This window comes from Lissotriton vulgaris, chromosome 2_1, assembly GCF_964263255.1.
Source record: "Lissotriton vulgaris chromosome 2_1, aLisVul1.2, whole genome shotgun sequence".
Classification (NCBI taxonomy): domain Eukaryota; kingdom Metazoa; phylum Chordata; class Amphibia; order Caudata; family Salamandridae; genus Lissotriton; species Lissotriton vulgaris.
Window position 1 is genome coordinate 503,645,915 of NC_141687.1, and position 17,446 is coordinate 503,663,360.

General features: G+C 44.5%; 2 protein-coding genes across 7 annotated transcripts in view; one reads left to right on the forward strand and one right to left on the reverse strand.

Annotated features, from left to right (window-relative positions):
• SLC39A10 (solute carrier family 39 member 10) overlaps positions 1-14,105 on the forward strand; it is a 457,169-nt gene extending 443,064 nt beyond the window's left edge. For 3 of the 6 annotated variants that reach the window (XM_086955403.1, XM_086955402.1, XM_086955404.1), the window contains one exon: positions 11,823-14,105. In XM_086955403.1, coding sequence (XP_086811529.1) covers positions 11,823-11,981 — 159 coding nt within the window. In that variant the 3' untranslated portion in view covers positions 11,982-14,105. The remainder of the gene's footprint in view (positions 1-11,822) is intronic. The other 3 variants (XM_086955399.1, XM_086955401.1, XM_086955400.1) reach the window with 1 other exon arrangement.
• A 2,048-nt stretch (positions 14,106-16,153) lies between these two features.
• DNAH7 (dynein axonemal heavy chain 7) overlaps positions 16,154-17,446 on the reverse strand; it is a 1,812,153-nt gene continuing 1,810,860 nt past the window's right edge. The window contains exon 64 of the mRNA XM_086955398.1: positions 16,154-16,534. Coding sequence (XP_086811524.1) covers positions 16,328-16,534 — 207 coding nt within the window. The 3' untranslated portion in view covers positions 16,154-16,327. The remainder of the gene's footprint in view (positions 16,535-17,446) is intronic.

Consider the following 17,446-nt stretch of genomic DNA (forward strand, 5'->3'; position numbering starts at 1 on the left):
TAAAGGTATGTTAAGGCACACAGACAACCTCTTTAAAGATCCTGTACGTGCTAGGGTCCTCACTCCTTGAGTGGATAAAACATGCAAACCTTCCACAACAGACCCTATTTTTATTAAGGGTTAGTTACCACTGGACTTTGTAGTGGTATCCAATGCTCGAAAGCGAGCTAATTCTCAAGTGTTTCGGGATTCTCCTCCCCCACATAGATAGTCAAAACTGTTTGATGCTTCTGGCAAACTTCTAACTTTGCAAGCTGCTAATCATTGGCGTATTGCCAACACCTAAGGCGTCCTTGCAAGATATGAAAGAGCCCACTGGGACGAAATAGAACAACTTCTACAGTTTCTCCCAGACGAGCATAAGGCCAAAGCACAAGATTTAGTTCAAGAAGGTAAACTCATTTCCAACACTTCCAGATTGATGCTGGTCCAGGAGTTGGAAATTCTCCATGTGAGCACGAAGTTGGTATTGAACGCATTTTTCAAGGAGTTTGGCTAGGGTGGGGATGGTGGAGTTAGGACCGAAATTATTGATCACGAGCAGCGCCTCCCTCACCTTATCAAATCGCCCTCTGGCCGCCGCCATTGACGGCGTGCAACGAGGCCACGCCTCCTCTCTGGCCACGCCCCCCCGCCTCCCCACACTATAAAATGTGCCACTGGAGGAAGCGCAGCGGACGAGCGCAGCGGGAGCGCCGTTTGCGCGCCGAAGGCGCGCCTAAGGCAAGCCCGTCTGCGCCCGTCCGCGACCGACCTGCGACCAGCGCCAGCCATGCTGCCCGTGCCACTGCACACAAACAAAGGATAGTCTGGTCCAGTGCGGAGCTCCGGTCTATGAATACTGACACCATCTGTCAGTCACCTGAGCTCAATTTGATGACTCTGGATCTCCCTTCCCACTGCCCACGCTGCCATAAGTCTCTAGGCATCGTCTCTTCGCAAACAACCTCACTTCTCAAAAAAGCTAGTAAACCTTTGCGTAACACCCCCCCCACCCAACTTAGGATCGGACTACTTAACTGCAGATCTCTTCCCAAGCAGGCTGATGATCTATGCTTGCTCATAACGGACTCACAATGGGACGCCATGTGCCTCACAGAGACATGGCTCAATGAAGACAACATGGCATCCATTTCGCTAGCAATCCCGCCAGGCTTTAAAATGAGTTTTTCCAATAGAAAGGAGGGCCGAAGAGGAGGTGGAGTGGCTTTCATCTACAACGAGAAATACACATTGTTGTCCTCCACTCCCACCACATTCCCAAGCATTGAGGGGCTACGCTTCTGCCTCCAAATTACCCCCCAACTGTCTCTTATAGGCCTAGTTATTTACAGACCCCCGGATTGTCCGACATCAGCCCTGTGCGAGCTTATGGACTTTATTGTTCTAAACTCTCTAGACCACTCTTACTTTATCGTAGCCGGCGATTTTAATCTTCACGCCGACAATCCTGACTGCCCACAGGCCTCTCATCTTATCTCTACCATGCATTCGGCCAATCTAACTCAAGCTATTACAGGCCCCACGCATCGAGCGGGGCATACGCTGGATCTTTTCTTTTCCAACATATTGAACACAACAGCCTTCTCTCCGCTACCACTGCTCTGGACGGACCACTACTTAATCACCATGACAATCCCAATCCCCCTCCAGTCTCAGATCACAGGAAAACGATCCTATGTGCGGAGAAAATGGGACAATCTAACAGCTGACATACTGTGTCCAGCACTTCGGGCAAATCCCCTACCCCTTACCTCGGATGCAAACTCCGATGCTGCATCTCTGAACGTGTGGATAAGCAAAATAGTGGACTCTATAGCGCCGGCCAGCACTGTTACATCACGCAGAGAATCGCCCTCTGCACCGTGGTTCACCCCTGAACTCATGGCCGAAAAAAGTAAATGTAAAAAACTGGAACGCCGGTGGCGAGCAAATTATTGCGATTCAGCCAAATCCAGCTATAAAAAAGCTCTTCATGCTCTACATTTATCTATCAAAAAAGCCAAGAAAAACTTCTTTGAGGCCTCCATTCTACAGGCAGAACAATCGAGTAAAGAAGTTTTCAAGATTGTTCAATCCTTCTTCAAACCCAGAGCTATCGAGACGGATATTATCCCTTCGGTAAGACTCTGCGAATCCATTTCAGACTTTTTTGACACCAAAATTCAAAAAGTCTATGATACTTTTACGGACCCCGAGCCGACATTAATGGATGAGCTAAGAATTTCTGAATGTCCCACTACCCCCTTAAATCAATTTCAGCCTATTACCCTCTCTGAGGCAGTAAAAGAAATACAAAAATGTAAATCGGGAGCCCCGGATGATCCCTGTCCACCTAAACTGTGGAAATTAATGTCTGAAGCAATCGCAGCTCCCCTCTTACACATATGGAACATGTCCATTGTTACGGGCACGTTTCCGGACTGCTGGAAACAGGCCACTCTTCTCCCGCTGAAAAAAAAACCCCAAGGCGCATCGGATGATCTGAACAATCTCCGACCCATCTCTCTTCTTGCAGCCCCCGGCAAAATGCTTGAAAAAATGATTCAGAGGCAGCTAAAAAACTTTATTGAAGATAGCGGCGCCTTACATGAAACTCAGTCAGGCTTTAGGGCCGGCTTCAGTACCGAGACGGCCCTCATTGAGGTTGCAGAGTCTATCAGGTGGTCCCTAGATTCAGGGGCATCAGCTATGCTGGTGCTCCTGGATCTATCAGCTGCTTTCGATACTGTAGATCACAGCAGACTACTGACCCGTCTTAAGGACATAGGCCTTGGAGACAAAGCACTCAACTGGCTACTCTCCTATCTCACTAATCGCTCCCAGAAAGTGGCCTTGGGCCCCTTCTCCTCTAGACCAAAAAATCTCTGGTGTGGCGTCCCACAGGGGTCGGCACTCAGCCCCCTGCTGTTCAATGTCTATTTGGCCCCGCTTTTCACCTTGATTGCCAAATGGGGGGTCAAGGCAATATCCTATGCGGACGACACTCAATTAGTCTTCCCATATACAGATACGTCCGAGGCAGCCTTCAGCAATATCAGGGGCTGTCTTCAAGACGTGGCCAAATGGATGAACACTAACAAGCTCAAATTGAACGCGAGCAAAACGGAGGTGTTATTCTTTGGAAATCTCAAACATCCCCCTCCGGATCTGTGGTGGCAAACGGAAATGGGCCCTGCCCCATCTCCCAGCACCCAGGCTAAAAATCTAGGAGTAAAATGGGATGAGAACTTGTCTTTCTTGCCGCATATACAACAGCTTACCGCTGGCTGCCTGCATAAACTCAAAAATTTGCGGAAAATTCTGCCTCTGCTACCAGTCGAGTGTCGAAAAACGGTGGTTCACGCAACAATCACATCTCGACTCGATTATTCTAATGGCCTCTTTCTTGGTCTACCTAAATATGCGGTGCAACGCTTACAGATCGTGCAGAATGCGGCTGCGAGATTGATAAAACGTGTCCCTTTTAGGCAGCACATCTCTCCGCATCTGCACGAGCTGCATTGGCTGCCAGTGGCAAGCAGAATTAAGTTCAAAGTGCTTACCCTGGCTTTCAGAGCGCTAAAAGGATCGTGTCCCAATTATCTAAAACTCCGACTCCCCCGCTACCACCAAAAACGAGAGCTGCGCTCAAACTCCCTGCTCAAGCTAATTGTACCACGCGTGAGGAAAGCTAGACTTGGAGGCAGGTCCTTCTCAGCCGGCACGGCGAAACTTTGGAATACTCTGCCCCCTGCCATCCAATCCGCCACGTCAGAAGCCAGCTTTAGGAAACTCCTAAAAACCTGGTTTTTTATGCAATAATCCTTCTCCCTCCTGTCTACTCACTCTTGCTGTAGGACTCGCTAGCGCCGGGACACCTCCCCAGAGGTAGCTGTTCGCGCTCAATAAGCTTCTGTATTATTATTATTATTATTATTATTGAGGTCAGCTTTGTCTGCGTTAAGTGTTTTTAGTATAGGTGATACCTGAGCTGCTTTTAGGCAGTCGGGGATTGTGCCTTGTGATAGAGAAGCATTTACAATCCTTGCCCATGTGATGATGAGTACATTCTTGGTTTCCTTGAAGATGGCCCGGGGCAACGGTTCAATGAAGTGTTTAGACGGGTTAATATTCTAAAGGATCTTGTTGATGTATTTTACACTGAATAGGGTCAAACTGCCCCATGACGCATTGTTCTTGGTATTCAGACAGAAAGGCTTGTGCTTTACTGAGAGGTCAAGGGATGGGGCAGACCCGGAAGAAGGCAATAGGGCCTTTTTAGAGGCGAGCTCAATGGTGAGGAGTCTTGATTTCTCAGTGAAGAAGGCAGGAAGATCTTCACATGAGGGTGGGCTGCCTCCAGAGTCAGAGTGGTTTGGACCTACCACTGATTGCTGTTTAACCCATTTACTGTGGCGGCAATTCCGCCGAGGTGCGGGCGTTTGACGGAGCGGGCGGGGCTGCGTCAGCCAACGGTCGTGCGCAGCACCACGCAGGTAGTGCTTGCGACGGCCATTGGCCGACGCCAGCACAGAAGGGGTTAACCAACTCGAACGTTTCTTAGAATGGTTAGCAGCTTGATCGAGTTGGAGTCTGAAATAATCTTCTTTAGCACTCTTGATTTGTTTGTTGTAGAAGCTCCTAAACTCTCTAAGGAGTTTTAGTTGGTCCGAGGAGGGTTTGGCTCTCCAAGCTCGTTGAACTGCCCTAAGGTTGCAATGTTCAGTGTTTAAATTGTTGTTGGACCACAGCTTGGATATTTCTGTTGATGTGTTTTTTTGTTCGAGTGGAGCAATGCCTTCCATGATGTTAGAGATGGTTGAATTGTGTAGGCGTCAGTGAGAGACTTAACCTAACCAAGTCAGTTTGGGAGGAGGAGAGGGTAAATTTACAATGGGGGTAGCTAGTTCATCTGATTTTATTGATCTAAGGTCCCTTTTCCAGGTCTTTGATTTCATTGGAATCAGTCACTTGATCAATTAAACAATCTAGTGTTGGTAGACAGCCTCACTCATCGCTCTCTGCAGTGGTGGAACCCTCAAAACGTATCAAAAGGGTAGACCCGATTCCACCGAATACTAACAGCAGACTCATCTTTGACCGGTCTGGGTGCTCATCTCCAACATCACACAGTTTAAGGGCTGTGGTCAGACAACCACAAACGTCTCCACATCAACCAACTGGAGCTTCTAGCAGTGTTCCTAGCACTCAAAGCTTTCCACACTCACCTTCTAGGCAAAACTGTCTTAGTCTGCACAGACAACATGACAGCAATGTTTTATCTGTAGAAACGAGAAACGCACTCTCTCTGTCGCGCCTGGCAGAAAGCATTTGGAATTGAGCAATTAATCAAAAAATGTATCTCCTTGCGGAACACCTTCCAGGAGTAGACAATCAAATTGCCGACCTGCTAAGCAGACACAGGCAACAAGTTCACGAGTAGGAACTTTATCCCCAAGTTCTTCTTCCCTACTTTCAATAATGGGGATTTCGGCAGATAGATCTGTTTGCTATAGTACACAACACAAAATGTCCAAACTTCGCATCCAGGTTTCCACACCGTCTATCTAAAGGCAATGCTCTATGGATGAGTTGGTCAGGATTAATTGCCTAAGCTTTTCCACCTCTTCTGCTAATTCCATTACTGGTTCTGAGCTAAAGAATGATGTTGGATTAAACCTAGATCAGTTGACTGGGGGTGAGTGCTTGCAATGTTCAACACTCCGTCCATCATCCCCTTTGGTTTTGCTCTTCTATTTGTTCAGGGCAGTGTCAGTCTTCTTAGCTAACGTGTAATTGGTTTAGGCAGCACAGGTTTGTTATGCTTAGACAGCGTAACTGTTATTTGGGGAACTCTTTTTTGTTTATAGCATTGTTTCATGCTTTTGGCAGTGCTTGATGCCCGTCTGTGTTGTTTTCCCCCCACAACGCCACCCCCCTCTGTGTGCCTCCCTCAGTGCCACCTGACCGTCGCTCCTTGTTTATTTTTCTCGTCCGCTTTCTGCATGCCACTCTCTGGGTCCTAGTTGTTTATTGCATTGCTTCATGCTGTTTCAACGTGTTGCAGCCGTCTCAAGCTGCCCTTTGTTTGTCTTTGAGTTTGGCAGCTGCACCTCCTTGGTTTTGTTCCGCCTGGTATGGCTCGCCCACCTTCACACACAGCAAGAGGGGGGGGTATGTTTTTCTCACGTTGCCAATATATTTCTACGTATTCACACACAACCAGTTCCCATACCTCCCCCCCCCACCTCCCGCTCTCCCCTGTGCTTTCATCCTCTGGTATCTAGTCTCTGACCTTGTGGTTTACTCCTTGCCTGCGTATATCACTTAATCGCCCCATAGTTTCCGTCCTCCCCCGCATCACTACTTTCATTTTATTACTCCCTGTGCTCTCCCCTGACCACCACCTTCCGACCCTCGCTGCTGGTCACGGTAAACCCCTCCTCCTTCAGATCTTCCTTTAACCATTTTCACAATAAGCGCTCATGTGAAAGAGCTCCGACAACCCTGTAAGGTTTTTTAGGTCTCGCCTGTCGATGCGCATGCGCATCGAGCAAGCGAGACTATGGGGGCTTATCCACTCTTTATCCAACTTGCAAGGAATCGTGGCGATTCCTTGCAGTGCACGAGAAATTTAAGCTCAATGCGCATGCGCATTGAGCTTAAGGCGCGTGCACATCTGTTCCCTCAGCCGCACTCCAGGCCCCCGCTCCGCCCCCTCCCCTGCCCGCCGTGTCGCATTTCTCCTCCCCCCTCCCCTTATCTGCCTTCCCTCTGTCTGTTCCCTCTCCCCGCTCCGCCCCCTCCCCTGCCCGCCGTGTCGCATTTCTCCTCCCCCCTCCCCTTCTCTCTCTTCCCTCCGTCTTGAATCATCAGATGCTTCTGAGTACCGTGCACTCCTCCCTCCTGCATTGGCACACACGCATTTGCATCTCAGGACGTTGAGTCACTTCCCACTTGTTTTCTTTTGTTTAAATCATGTAGAATTCTTTAATATTTATAATACGTTTAATTTTAATTTTTAGCATAGACTTCTTTTGTTAAAGCCCACGTCAAGACTGGAACACGGTTTCCCAGGACATAAGTCGGCAGCTCTGTTTGTTACACTGCCGGAACAGTTACACACATCCCCCCTCAACCCAGACATATTAGATGCTTAAGAGGGCGCCTGTTCCGTGCACTTCCCCCTACTGCCTTGTCACACACAGCATTGCCGCTCTTCATGTTTCCAACAGCATTCGTATTTTAAAAACAGTAGCGTGTGTAGGCATTTACATTTTTCAACAATAGCGTGTGTAAACAAACCTTTCTGAAGTTGCGCCACCTTTCATTTGTTTTGCACAGCACGGTGTGTTCCTTGAAGCTGTTGTTTTCCTCCCCCCTCCCGCTTTGCATTAAGAGCACACAATCACAGCCTTTTCCTTAAACTGGTGGCAACTTTTCCTCATTCCTCCTCCCGCAGCCATTCACTGCTCTGCCCACCCTCCTTCCTCTCTTGCTCCTAGGGTCTCATCAGGGACGCCACGTTTCATGTTTCCAATGGCATTTCTATTTTTAAAACAGTAGCTTATGTGAATAAACTTTCTGTAAGCCAGCGTAGTCTTTCTTTTGTTTTGCAAGGCACAGCGTGTTCCTTAAAGAGGTTTTTGCTCCCCCGCTTCACATTATGAGCCCTTCCCCTACCCTCTGAGCACAAACGAAGCCTTTCCCTTAATCAAGCGGCAACACTTCTTCATCGCGAAGCATTCGCTGCTCTGCCCAACTTCCTCCTTCGCTCCCGAGGGTCTTCCTGCTTCACCATGGCGGCGAGTGGGCACAAAGGAGCCGCCTTAATTTACCCGCCACATTACTTTGAAGGTACAAATACATTTTTCACTGACTCTTCCCTACTCTTTTACCAAATTCCGGTGACAGCCCTTCCTTTCTCACCGTGCATACCTGTACACAGACCCCTGCCCTCCCCTTCCTGCCGTGCATACCTGCCTGCCTTCCCCTTCTTGTATTGCATACTTTTCGCCGTGCATACAACGCCCGTCCTCCCCTTCTTGCCGTGCATACAACGCCCGTCCTGCCCTTCTTGCCGTGCATTCAACGCCCGTCCTGCCCTTCTTGCCGTGCATAAAACGCCCGTCCTCCGCTTCTTGCCGTGCATACAAAGCCAGCCCTCCCCTACTCTCCTCTCTGTGCATTCCCCCGCCCGCCCTCCCCTTCTTTCCGTGCATTCCCACACCCGCCCTCCCCTTCTCTCTGTGCATTCCCCTTCTCTCCCCACCTCTCCGTGCATTCCCCTTCTCTCCGTGCATTTCCCTTCTCTCCGTGCATTTCCCTCCCCTCCCCTTCTCTCTGTGCATTGATCTTTACGTAATCTCCAATTTCTGTCCCCCACACATGCATCCTCACATTTCCTACTTTAATCAGTCACCGCCCTTGTCATCCCATATGCTCCAGATCATGGACAAGGCCCCGAGAGTCTTTGACTCGGGCAATTCGAGGGGTTGGGCCAATCTGCGGTTCCTGGTACTCCTACGGAAACAGCTTGTCCTTACAGGTGTTACTTCAAGCTCGTAGCCCAACAGGTGAACGACGTTCGTGCTTAGAGGCGGCAACTTGCGAGTTAATCAGTGGGTTACTTTTCACGCATGCGCCTATAAATGTTTTATTTTAATAACTATATGGTTGTTAAAAATCTCTCCCTCACTCACCCTCAACCCCTCACCCTCACTCACCCTCACCCACCCTCACCCAGTGAAATAGGTCTCAGACCATTTCAGTTAGAGCTTTTAGAAATGTTTATGGCTTTTTTTATTTGTAATTCTTTTGCATTGGCTACAGGAAACAAAAATGCTAAAGATTTACAAAAAAAACCCATAAACAATTCTAAAAGCACTAACTCTAATGATGCGAGACCTATTGCATTTCCAATGCTTGTTTTGTTTTCTTGTAATCCTCATTATTATTCATTTTGGGCAACTAATACAGCCAGAGGCGCAACTAGAGCCACATTTCGGGGCGGGGCTAAGAAAGAATTTCGGGGGGGGGGCTGAATCGTAAAGGAATAGGCAGAGTGGAGCTGCAGGGGCTCTTAGAAGGGGTAAAACAACAACAGTATCTCATTAACATGCAAATGGTTTTTTAAAGACCTGTAAAGTGCTCAGGTGCGGCTGTGTGTGTGTGCCCGGGACGCTGTCTCATCCCAGGCTGCCACACAGACGGGGGGAGGGTGGGGAGGGGGATGGGGGGAGCCCTGTGAGTCCAATCAGACCCCCCAGGATATAGCGGCATGGATTAGCAAATTTAGCGGCACAAAAATTGAAATTTAGCGGCATTTATGCAGCATTTTATGTGCATCCATCCATTTGCAGGGGGACCCATTATTTTGCATTATGCCACTGGGTCACGATGATCCAGTGTAGAACTACAGTACTGGATAGAAATCACTCCAGGCTTCCTGCACTGCGAGCACCCGGTGTTGCCTCGCACTGCAACTTGCAGTGATGTCTGCCATCACAGCACCCATTCATAGCCACCAACACAGAGCAGCAGAGCTATCGACCAGAGACCTCCAGTTATCCCGCTTCAGATACGATTAGTTGATCCTGTTCCCTGTTCTTTGTTGTCTCTTTGCATCCTGTTGCTTTATCTGAATTTTGTTATTTGTGTTGGTTGCATTATTGGTCCTTGCAAAACTCGAAGTTCCGGAACACAAAGATAAAAGTCAAGCCTAGATAAACAATTTCTATCTGCCGTGGCACACTTTCGGCTCTGTCAAATTTTGGACACACACTCTTCGCAGTGGTGCTTTCGCGGCCACGGGCTTCCAGCTGGAACCTGCCCGGCCGTTTGTGGATGAAGCCAGACAGTAGATACACATGCCGCTGCGGGGCGTCCCACTCTAGACATGCCCCGAGGTGGCACTGCTGAGGGCGAAGACCTTGGTAATGGGCCGCATTCTGCCCTTGCAGGAGGGCGGATCGCGCCTTAGCATGACAATGGCTTGGGTTTGCTGTTTTATTATTCAGTGTTTCTGTCATGCATTCGCGCGCCCTCTTAAGGACCCCCAGCTCTTTGGGCTGCAAAAAGCGCCACCTTTGATCTGGGGTCGCCCATTCATTAGGAGGACGCTCGTTAACTCGTTAACACATTACTGTAATGCCCATTGGACCAATGGGCATTGCGCACCTGAGTACAGCTGACACTTAAGCTGCGTTATGAAAAGCTACAGGGAAGCCGCATATTTGGTGCTTTAAACCGCCGAGCGCCACCCATCCTGTACACAATAGGCAGGTTTACAAAATCTAAGTTAGATCTGTCAGCGAACGCTGAGTTGTACTGCGGGCACTGGAAGGATTTCGAGGAAGGAACACACTAAGGTTAGACATAAAAGGGTGCTTCCAAACAAGATGACCTTTAATTAAATGTTATTCATTCTCTGTGGTGAGTTCTGGCTTTTTCCTACAAAGAACGAGGGTACGCACAAGATGGAGCGAAGTGGACACAGCCCTGGGGCATGGACGTTGCAGCTTTTAACATTGGTAGATTCAATGTCCCTACTCTCTGGTTTTAGCAAGAGAATTAACACTGACCTCTTTGAGCTAGGAGGTTGTGCAACAGAAAGTACACCGCCTCATACATCTGCACACGCTCTGCTACTATGTTATGTGATTTTTCTCTGCCACAAGTATCCACTATACTCTGTCTCTTGTGTGTTTTTCTTTGCCAATTCTGTATTTTCTGTTACACCACCTCGCCAGCCTCTAACCCACCCTGGTTTCATGTCCCCCCAGTCCCCTTCAAGGCTCAATCAGCTTTGCCAATGGGACGAGAGCTATTGGCTTTGGTAATATGCGGTGTACTGGCAAGAATTTAATTTCTTATTGGCTCAGCTGCTGCAAGAAGAGTGTATATAAGAATGTCGCTCACATGCTCGCTTTCTTGCAGCAACAGGGCTGAAAAGAAAGTAAATTCGCCAGTAACCAAGACCATGATATAAACGTGTTTTCCTCTACTTTACAATTGCATGTCAGGTAGAAAGCTGATCCCTCGGGGCTGCCTGATAATGGGATTGACAGTTTTATGTTTCTTCCCCTAATAAATACCTGTAGGAACACGCCTGTGCATTAATTCGCACAGAATAGCTATCATTTTTACTGCAAAATATCCAGTTCTGTTTTCGCAACTGTGTCTGTGTTTAATCACCAGATTAGATTTTTCCAATACAAAATCGGAAAGTCATAGCAACAGCTATAAGCAATGTTTATTTCTGTTAAAATGCAATACTGTATTCCTTAAGAAGACGGAGAAAGCGCCAATAGCGCTAACTCAAGCAAATGTGAGACCTATTGCATTGCAAATGCTTGTTTTTCAAAAGCAATGGGGGGGGGGGGGGGGGGGGGGTGGAATGCACCGTGGCAATGGTAGAATCTGGAGCGCTGGCAGCCAGCGCAGGTTAGCATCTAAAGCTCAAGCAGGACTCTACTGCCATCATGTATTCGTGTACCATATGTCTTAGATTTCCTTTTACATTAAGTTGATTTATGTACTATTTTTGCTTGACATTAGAGCAGCGATTCAAGCAGGGAAGCAAAGATTCAGGCGAGAGGCGGCTCTCCCCATTTTCGGTGCGTTTGTGTGCGGGCTACTATAGCCTTATTGCTTTCACTTGCAGGTCAGTAACGGCAGCGAAGCACTCCCCGTCTTGTGTACCATCATTTCCAGGTTGAGCCTGTAACTACGAGAATTGTAATTAACTGCTGTTATTGCCCTCAGGTACGGGCAGTAAGGCTTAATTAAAGTTTTTTGTTCACCAAAGCTAATTTCCCTTTTTATTGTCTTCTCTTCAGCTTCCAGAGATGCTCCATGGTGAAGTTGAGAATGAAGAAAATGGATTTTGTGCCGTGGGACAGTTCCTCCTTCAGAACTTGGGCTTGCTTTTAGGATTTGCCCTGATGCTGATAATTGCCCTCTATGAAGATAAAATTGTGTTTGACTTTAAGCTATGACATTGTCCACCATTCACTGTGCTTGCAATGGTGTTACTGTATGTGTATCGATCTGATCCATTATATTCACAGTTAACTCGGAAGCAGAAAGTAGGACCTTGCACTACTATGGATGTATAGTGATGCAGATATCTGTTTTTCTTACTGACACTCCCATGGTTCGTCATTAACGTAACAGACAAGTAGTATGAATAGCAACATGGTACAATGACGCTTGACTTTAAACATTAATGCAAATCATCCACTGTGTCATCTGTGGTGGAGGAATAACGACCCATTCCTGTCTCAATACTAAGCACTAAAGTTGGAACAGCCGTGAAATAACACGTTTTACAGTACTGTAAAGTGTGATTGTTTGCTGCTCTTTCGGGAAGAGCATACTGTATGGCGTAAGCACAGAACATTATAATCTCCAAGTGGATAGAAATAAGTAACTCTGCCACACTTCATGACATGTAGTGCATGTGGTAATCACAGTGTACGCATAATGTATAATGCAAACAACACACTCCCATGGTGGATATGGTATTTCATCTTCCCCTTCTTAATAGCTAAAAATGTCATTGCTTTGTGATCTCTAAGTTAATTTATATTATTTACTAAATTCTTTATCTGTGCGGTTTAAAAAAAATGAAATCACTGGCAATAAAAGTATATGTTTGATTGCAAGGAGGCTGGGAAAGGAAGCCACGCATTTCTGATCATTCTAACAACTTTTTGGGACAAATAAGCATGAATATTTTGATGAGGCAAATCTTTGAATACATTGTCCAACTGTATTGTGATAATTCCCTGAAACGCTTTTGAATGTATTCTTATAACGGACCTGAAACATTTGCTATCTGCAGGATGCCCGTCAAAGGTGTACAGGAGATCTAGATCTGAAGCGGGTTCCAGTAAAAATCGATTCTATTTTTTAAAGGGCAATAAAAGCACAGGGCGATTTTATTTTCTTAAATAACATGTTGAAGGGTTCGTACAGAAAGTTTGTTCTCTTCTCAAAATTACGTTGCCATTGGAAACTGGCAGCTAGGATGTTTAGCAGATTCACTGGAATATACTATTGTTTACATATTGTTGGATTTCAGGTATATGAGCAATATATGTTGTGCTTGATACAAATGTTTTAGAACTCTAGGAGATACTTTTCTGCTTTTGTAGGATGTTCTCCTTTGAGTTTTTATCATGACTCCTAATCCGTCCTCTAATACCGCAAGGGTCATGTAGACACTGTTATGACATTACATAGAAAATACCTTGCTGGTGGATGCATGTAGACTGGTTATTTGAAAAGTCTTCCCTAGCCACGATAATATTTAGCTTTCTCCTCTGTTATTCTTCAGTTGTCAACTATCTATAAAGGTTAGAAGACTTGCCAAAGACTACCAGAAAGTAACCTTTAAGTGAGACCGTGATGGAGATTCCACCTTTGTGCATCCAACGGTCCTAATATGGATGTTGGGTATGCATGTGGGGTGCACTGCCAAAAAATGACTTATGAGTGCCAGGAACATAGTAACCTATCTTTTCAGTTAAAGTAGCTGGGTGATCGTGTCTGTCAATTTACATTGTCCCAAATTTGAATTTAAGTCTTATCCCAAAATGATGGTTTTCTGGTGTTCATTAATTATGAAAGTGCTTACATACCTCCATCCTTGTAAAATACATCCATAAGGTGCCTACTTGTGTATGTACAATTGCTTCAAAAGTGTCCTTGGTTTCTAGTACTACTCCTTATGGGCATGTTCGGTATGTAAATTGTAAACACACGATTATGGTAGTGGGCACACTGCCTCCCTTTTCTATGTGACAAGCTTGCCTGCTTTATTTGCACTGGCATTTTCAAGTAGAGTATGAGTTGAACAAAATAAGTGAAATAACCGTAAGCTGAAGATTGTTTTATTTGGGCAAGTGAATGTCTCTGCTGCCTGTTGCATCGATTTGTGAAGACGCTCATTGGTACCTCAAAGTGACGAGCAAAAATAGCAGTTTGCATACACGAAATGCCATAAGAAGAAAATTCAAAACATTGTTTGATAAATTGTCGGTCTGAAGCAGTTTGTACAGCGATAGACACCGCTACGTTTTACATTGCCAAAGGAATGCAATGCAAACAGCAACATCTCGACACAGGACTGTTCATGTAAGCCAACATGTATCATTCATTGCTGTTCTTAAAGAAATTAACAAACCTGTTGTCTTTCCATGTGTTTCAATAGGCTAATGAACATATGTAGGGTCCTTGTACCCTTATCTCAATCTAGTCTGAATTTTTTGGGTTAAAAAGCATAAGCTCTGCTGATGCTTTCAGCGCACGTCATAGTATTGTGTAGTACTGGCATGCATCTTCTGAAAATACTGCGGTTTCATATCTAATGCGATTATCAGGACAGCTCCTATTGATTGTATACAACCATTTCAGTTTGTGAGATTTGCAACCCATTGTTTAAAAATGTGCGGTTTCAACGATACCTGAATAAGGGCCAACAATGTTTCCATTCCATTGTAACTTTTTTCACAAGCAAATTATTTTGACTATTTATGATTGTATGTGATTATCTTAATTAAAGAAAATCGGGTTTTTTGTACAGGTAGTACTTCATGAAGGCATTGATAGGTTCTACCAGTTTCTGTTACTTTCACAGTATTGAAAGAAAATATGTATTGCTCTAATTTAGTTAGCATAGAAAACGCTTACCAGGACTCCTGTTCAGATACTGCGACAAGTCTAAATACTAGTCTTTTGAACTGAGGCAATGTCTGTCTAAAAAACATTCCTTTTTTTAAAAATATATCCTACATAATGCTATATATATATACATACATACATACATACACACACTATATTTGGTAGAGTTTTAAAGCCAAATAACATTGTTATTTTTGGAAAATAGCAATGTTCAGTAATTTATTTTGCAGGTCATCAAACAAATGTCATAATGTACCAGCACATTTGTTATTTCTTATAATCAGAATTTGTTTTACCTCCTCATCACAATAATTAGTTGCAGTTTATCTTTGTGTGCCAACTGCTGCCTATGCAGCTCTCCAATATGTATCAGTTCAATTTATGTTTGAAGAAAAAATATCCATTATCTTGGACCAGTAAACAGAATTCCTTAGTTTCAAAGAAGATAATCCTAGAGTGGATAATGTCCGCATCCAACAATACAAGAATTAGCAGACAGATGAATCAAACTGTAACCTTCAAATAGCCTCTTTAATTGACTCATTATGCACAAACGATCTCTTCTTCTGTTGTAGTTTATTATTAGCTCCGATTCATGCTCATTTACGGAACTAGGGCTCCTTTAGAAATGCAACTCCACCAAAACGGCTGTTTAATTCACCAGTCGCAGTTTATTGCCACTGACCCTTCACATGGTCTTGACCTCCACCTCACCATATTTGACTGATGTGCTGGTGTTTTGAAACTGGTTCGCCTGAATGCCAGACTAAATAGACCATTTTTACTCAAGGGAATGGTCAGTGTGCCACGTGTCATTTGCAAAACTCTTTTTGACAACAGTTCATAGACGGCAAGATAACTGCCTGAAAGGTGCTTAACATTTTTGAAAAGTATTAGCTGAAAAGACCAATGGGTTATCAGCCTAGGTTACTGTATTAACTCTCCTTGTTGACTGGACTGGTTCAGAATCCATTGAAGCGTCCAATAAGGTTGCTCTTCTATTCTCATTGACTGGACTGGTTCAGGATCCATGGGTGTTTCTAATAAGTGATGTCATTGATGATCTGAAATGCCGTGCTTGTTCTTGGCTCAACAATTCGAATCTACTTGAATGCAAAGTCTTGTTCAAATTCTCTGCTATAGAGGTTGTATATGTTACCTGTATTACACGCTGTCACTGTGTGACATCGATATGCATTTCAGCGTTGCTTACACTGTAATCACCCCACTGTGGTTACGCCTAGCAATGATACAAAGATGCAGTGTGAGTTTTTGTTTCCATTACCATAATGTCTGTGTTTAAGTGTAATTATGGTCCTTAACTTAAGCAAGGTGCTACCATGCAAAGTAATCTAAACCATTCTGTTTTTTGTAATACATGATGCTGAAAATTATAAATGGTTATACTGTTCATTGTCAAGACTTGTGCTTCTTTTATGTACAGTACGTTCCCTGTAAATAAGGCAAAAAAATAAAAATCTTAAAAATCAACGTCTTTACTGGTTGCTTTTTAAAGCATTTATTTAAAAACATTTTATGGTACAGGAGTATGATTCACAACTGAAGACACTTGAATGCCATTAAGCATTACAAACTTCTTGCATATACTCTCGAGCAGCAATATGATTTATATATGTTATATTAACATGAACTAAAGTTATGAGTTCAGCTGGCACAGCAATGCTACTCCCCGTCCTATCCAGTGTTCCTCTGGTTTGTCAGAAGGGAGAGTCATTGCAATCACAAAATTTGTTGAATGCCCGGTGGTCGAAAGAGTTCCTCTTCTCTCACTAGTCTTGTAAACTGGAGCAAGATAAGATGGTCGCTTGGGAATATCTGCCCTTTTACAAGGCTTAAGCCACATCTGAAAAAAAACATTAAGGGAATTAATTAACTGGTATGAATTTTAGTTCATATTCGAAATTAAATTCCTCCTATGTTTTATACATGCCTCAAAAGTTTTAGCACTGCTTAACCCGTGCACAATGTTCTAGTCAGTTGTGTACATTTTAGTAAATTAGAAGTGAGGTAATATTGCATATTAAATACTTCATACGCAAAACAGGAAAGTAAAAATATGAAGCCAGTCTATATACAGCTTTAAATTGTGAGTTTCAAACAATATACACAATTTATACCGCATCAACAAACTCATCTCCCTTAAAGATCAAGATGGCTACAATGGCCAAGCTCCAATCCAAATGAAAAACGTGTGTGTTCTCAGTAGATATGTAGGATTAGCTCTTCCTGCGAAGTAAACTGTACGTTCATTTAATTTATTACGTGTTATCAGCACATTTCCATAAGCGATGCTGGCAGGACTTTAAGCTTCCTGCTTTACTATGGGTTGTTTGCCTATTCTTTTTAAGATTCCTTCCCTACCTCTGTATCACTTTCACATATAGGTTCTCTGAAGTGGAGTGCTCACGAAATAGCATCATGTTGTCAGTTGGTACACCAAGTGCAATATAGGATTATATGACCTTTTAGGCATCCTCTATGCATTCGAGAATAAACCTGATACTGAAGGCTGAGCGGTTTGTAAATGTAACCAAGACTCATCAGAATGACAATCTAGGAACATGTTACACAAAATACCCGTTATGTATTATTTATGTTACATGGTCATTTTGGGTGCAATTGACACAAAACAATGTTTTTCATATTAGAAAGAGTAATTGAAATCAGTAAGTAAAAGGTTGGACCACACGTTTTTATTGGGGAAAAAAGAAGAGAAAAGTGTCTAATAAGGTATGTAAAAATAAAAAGTTGCAGC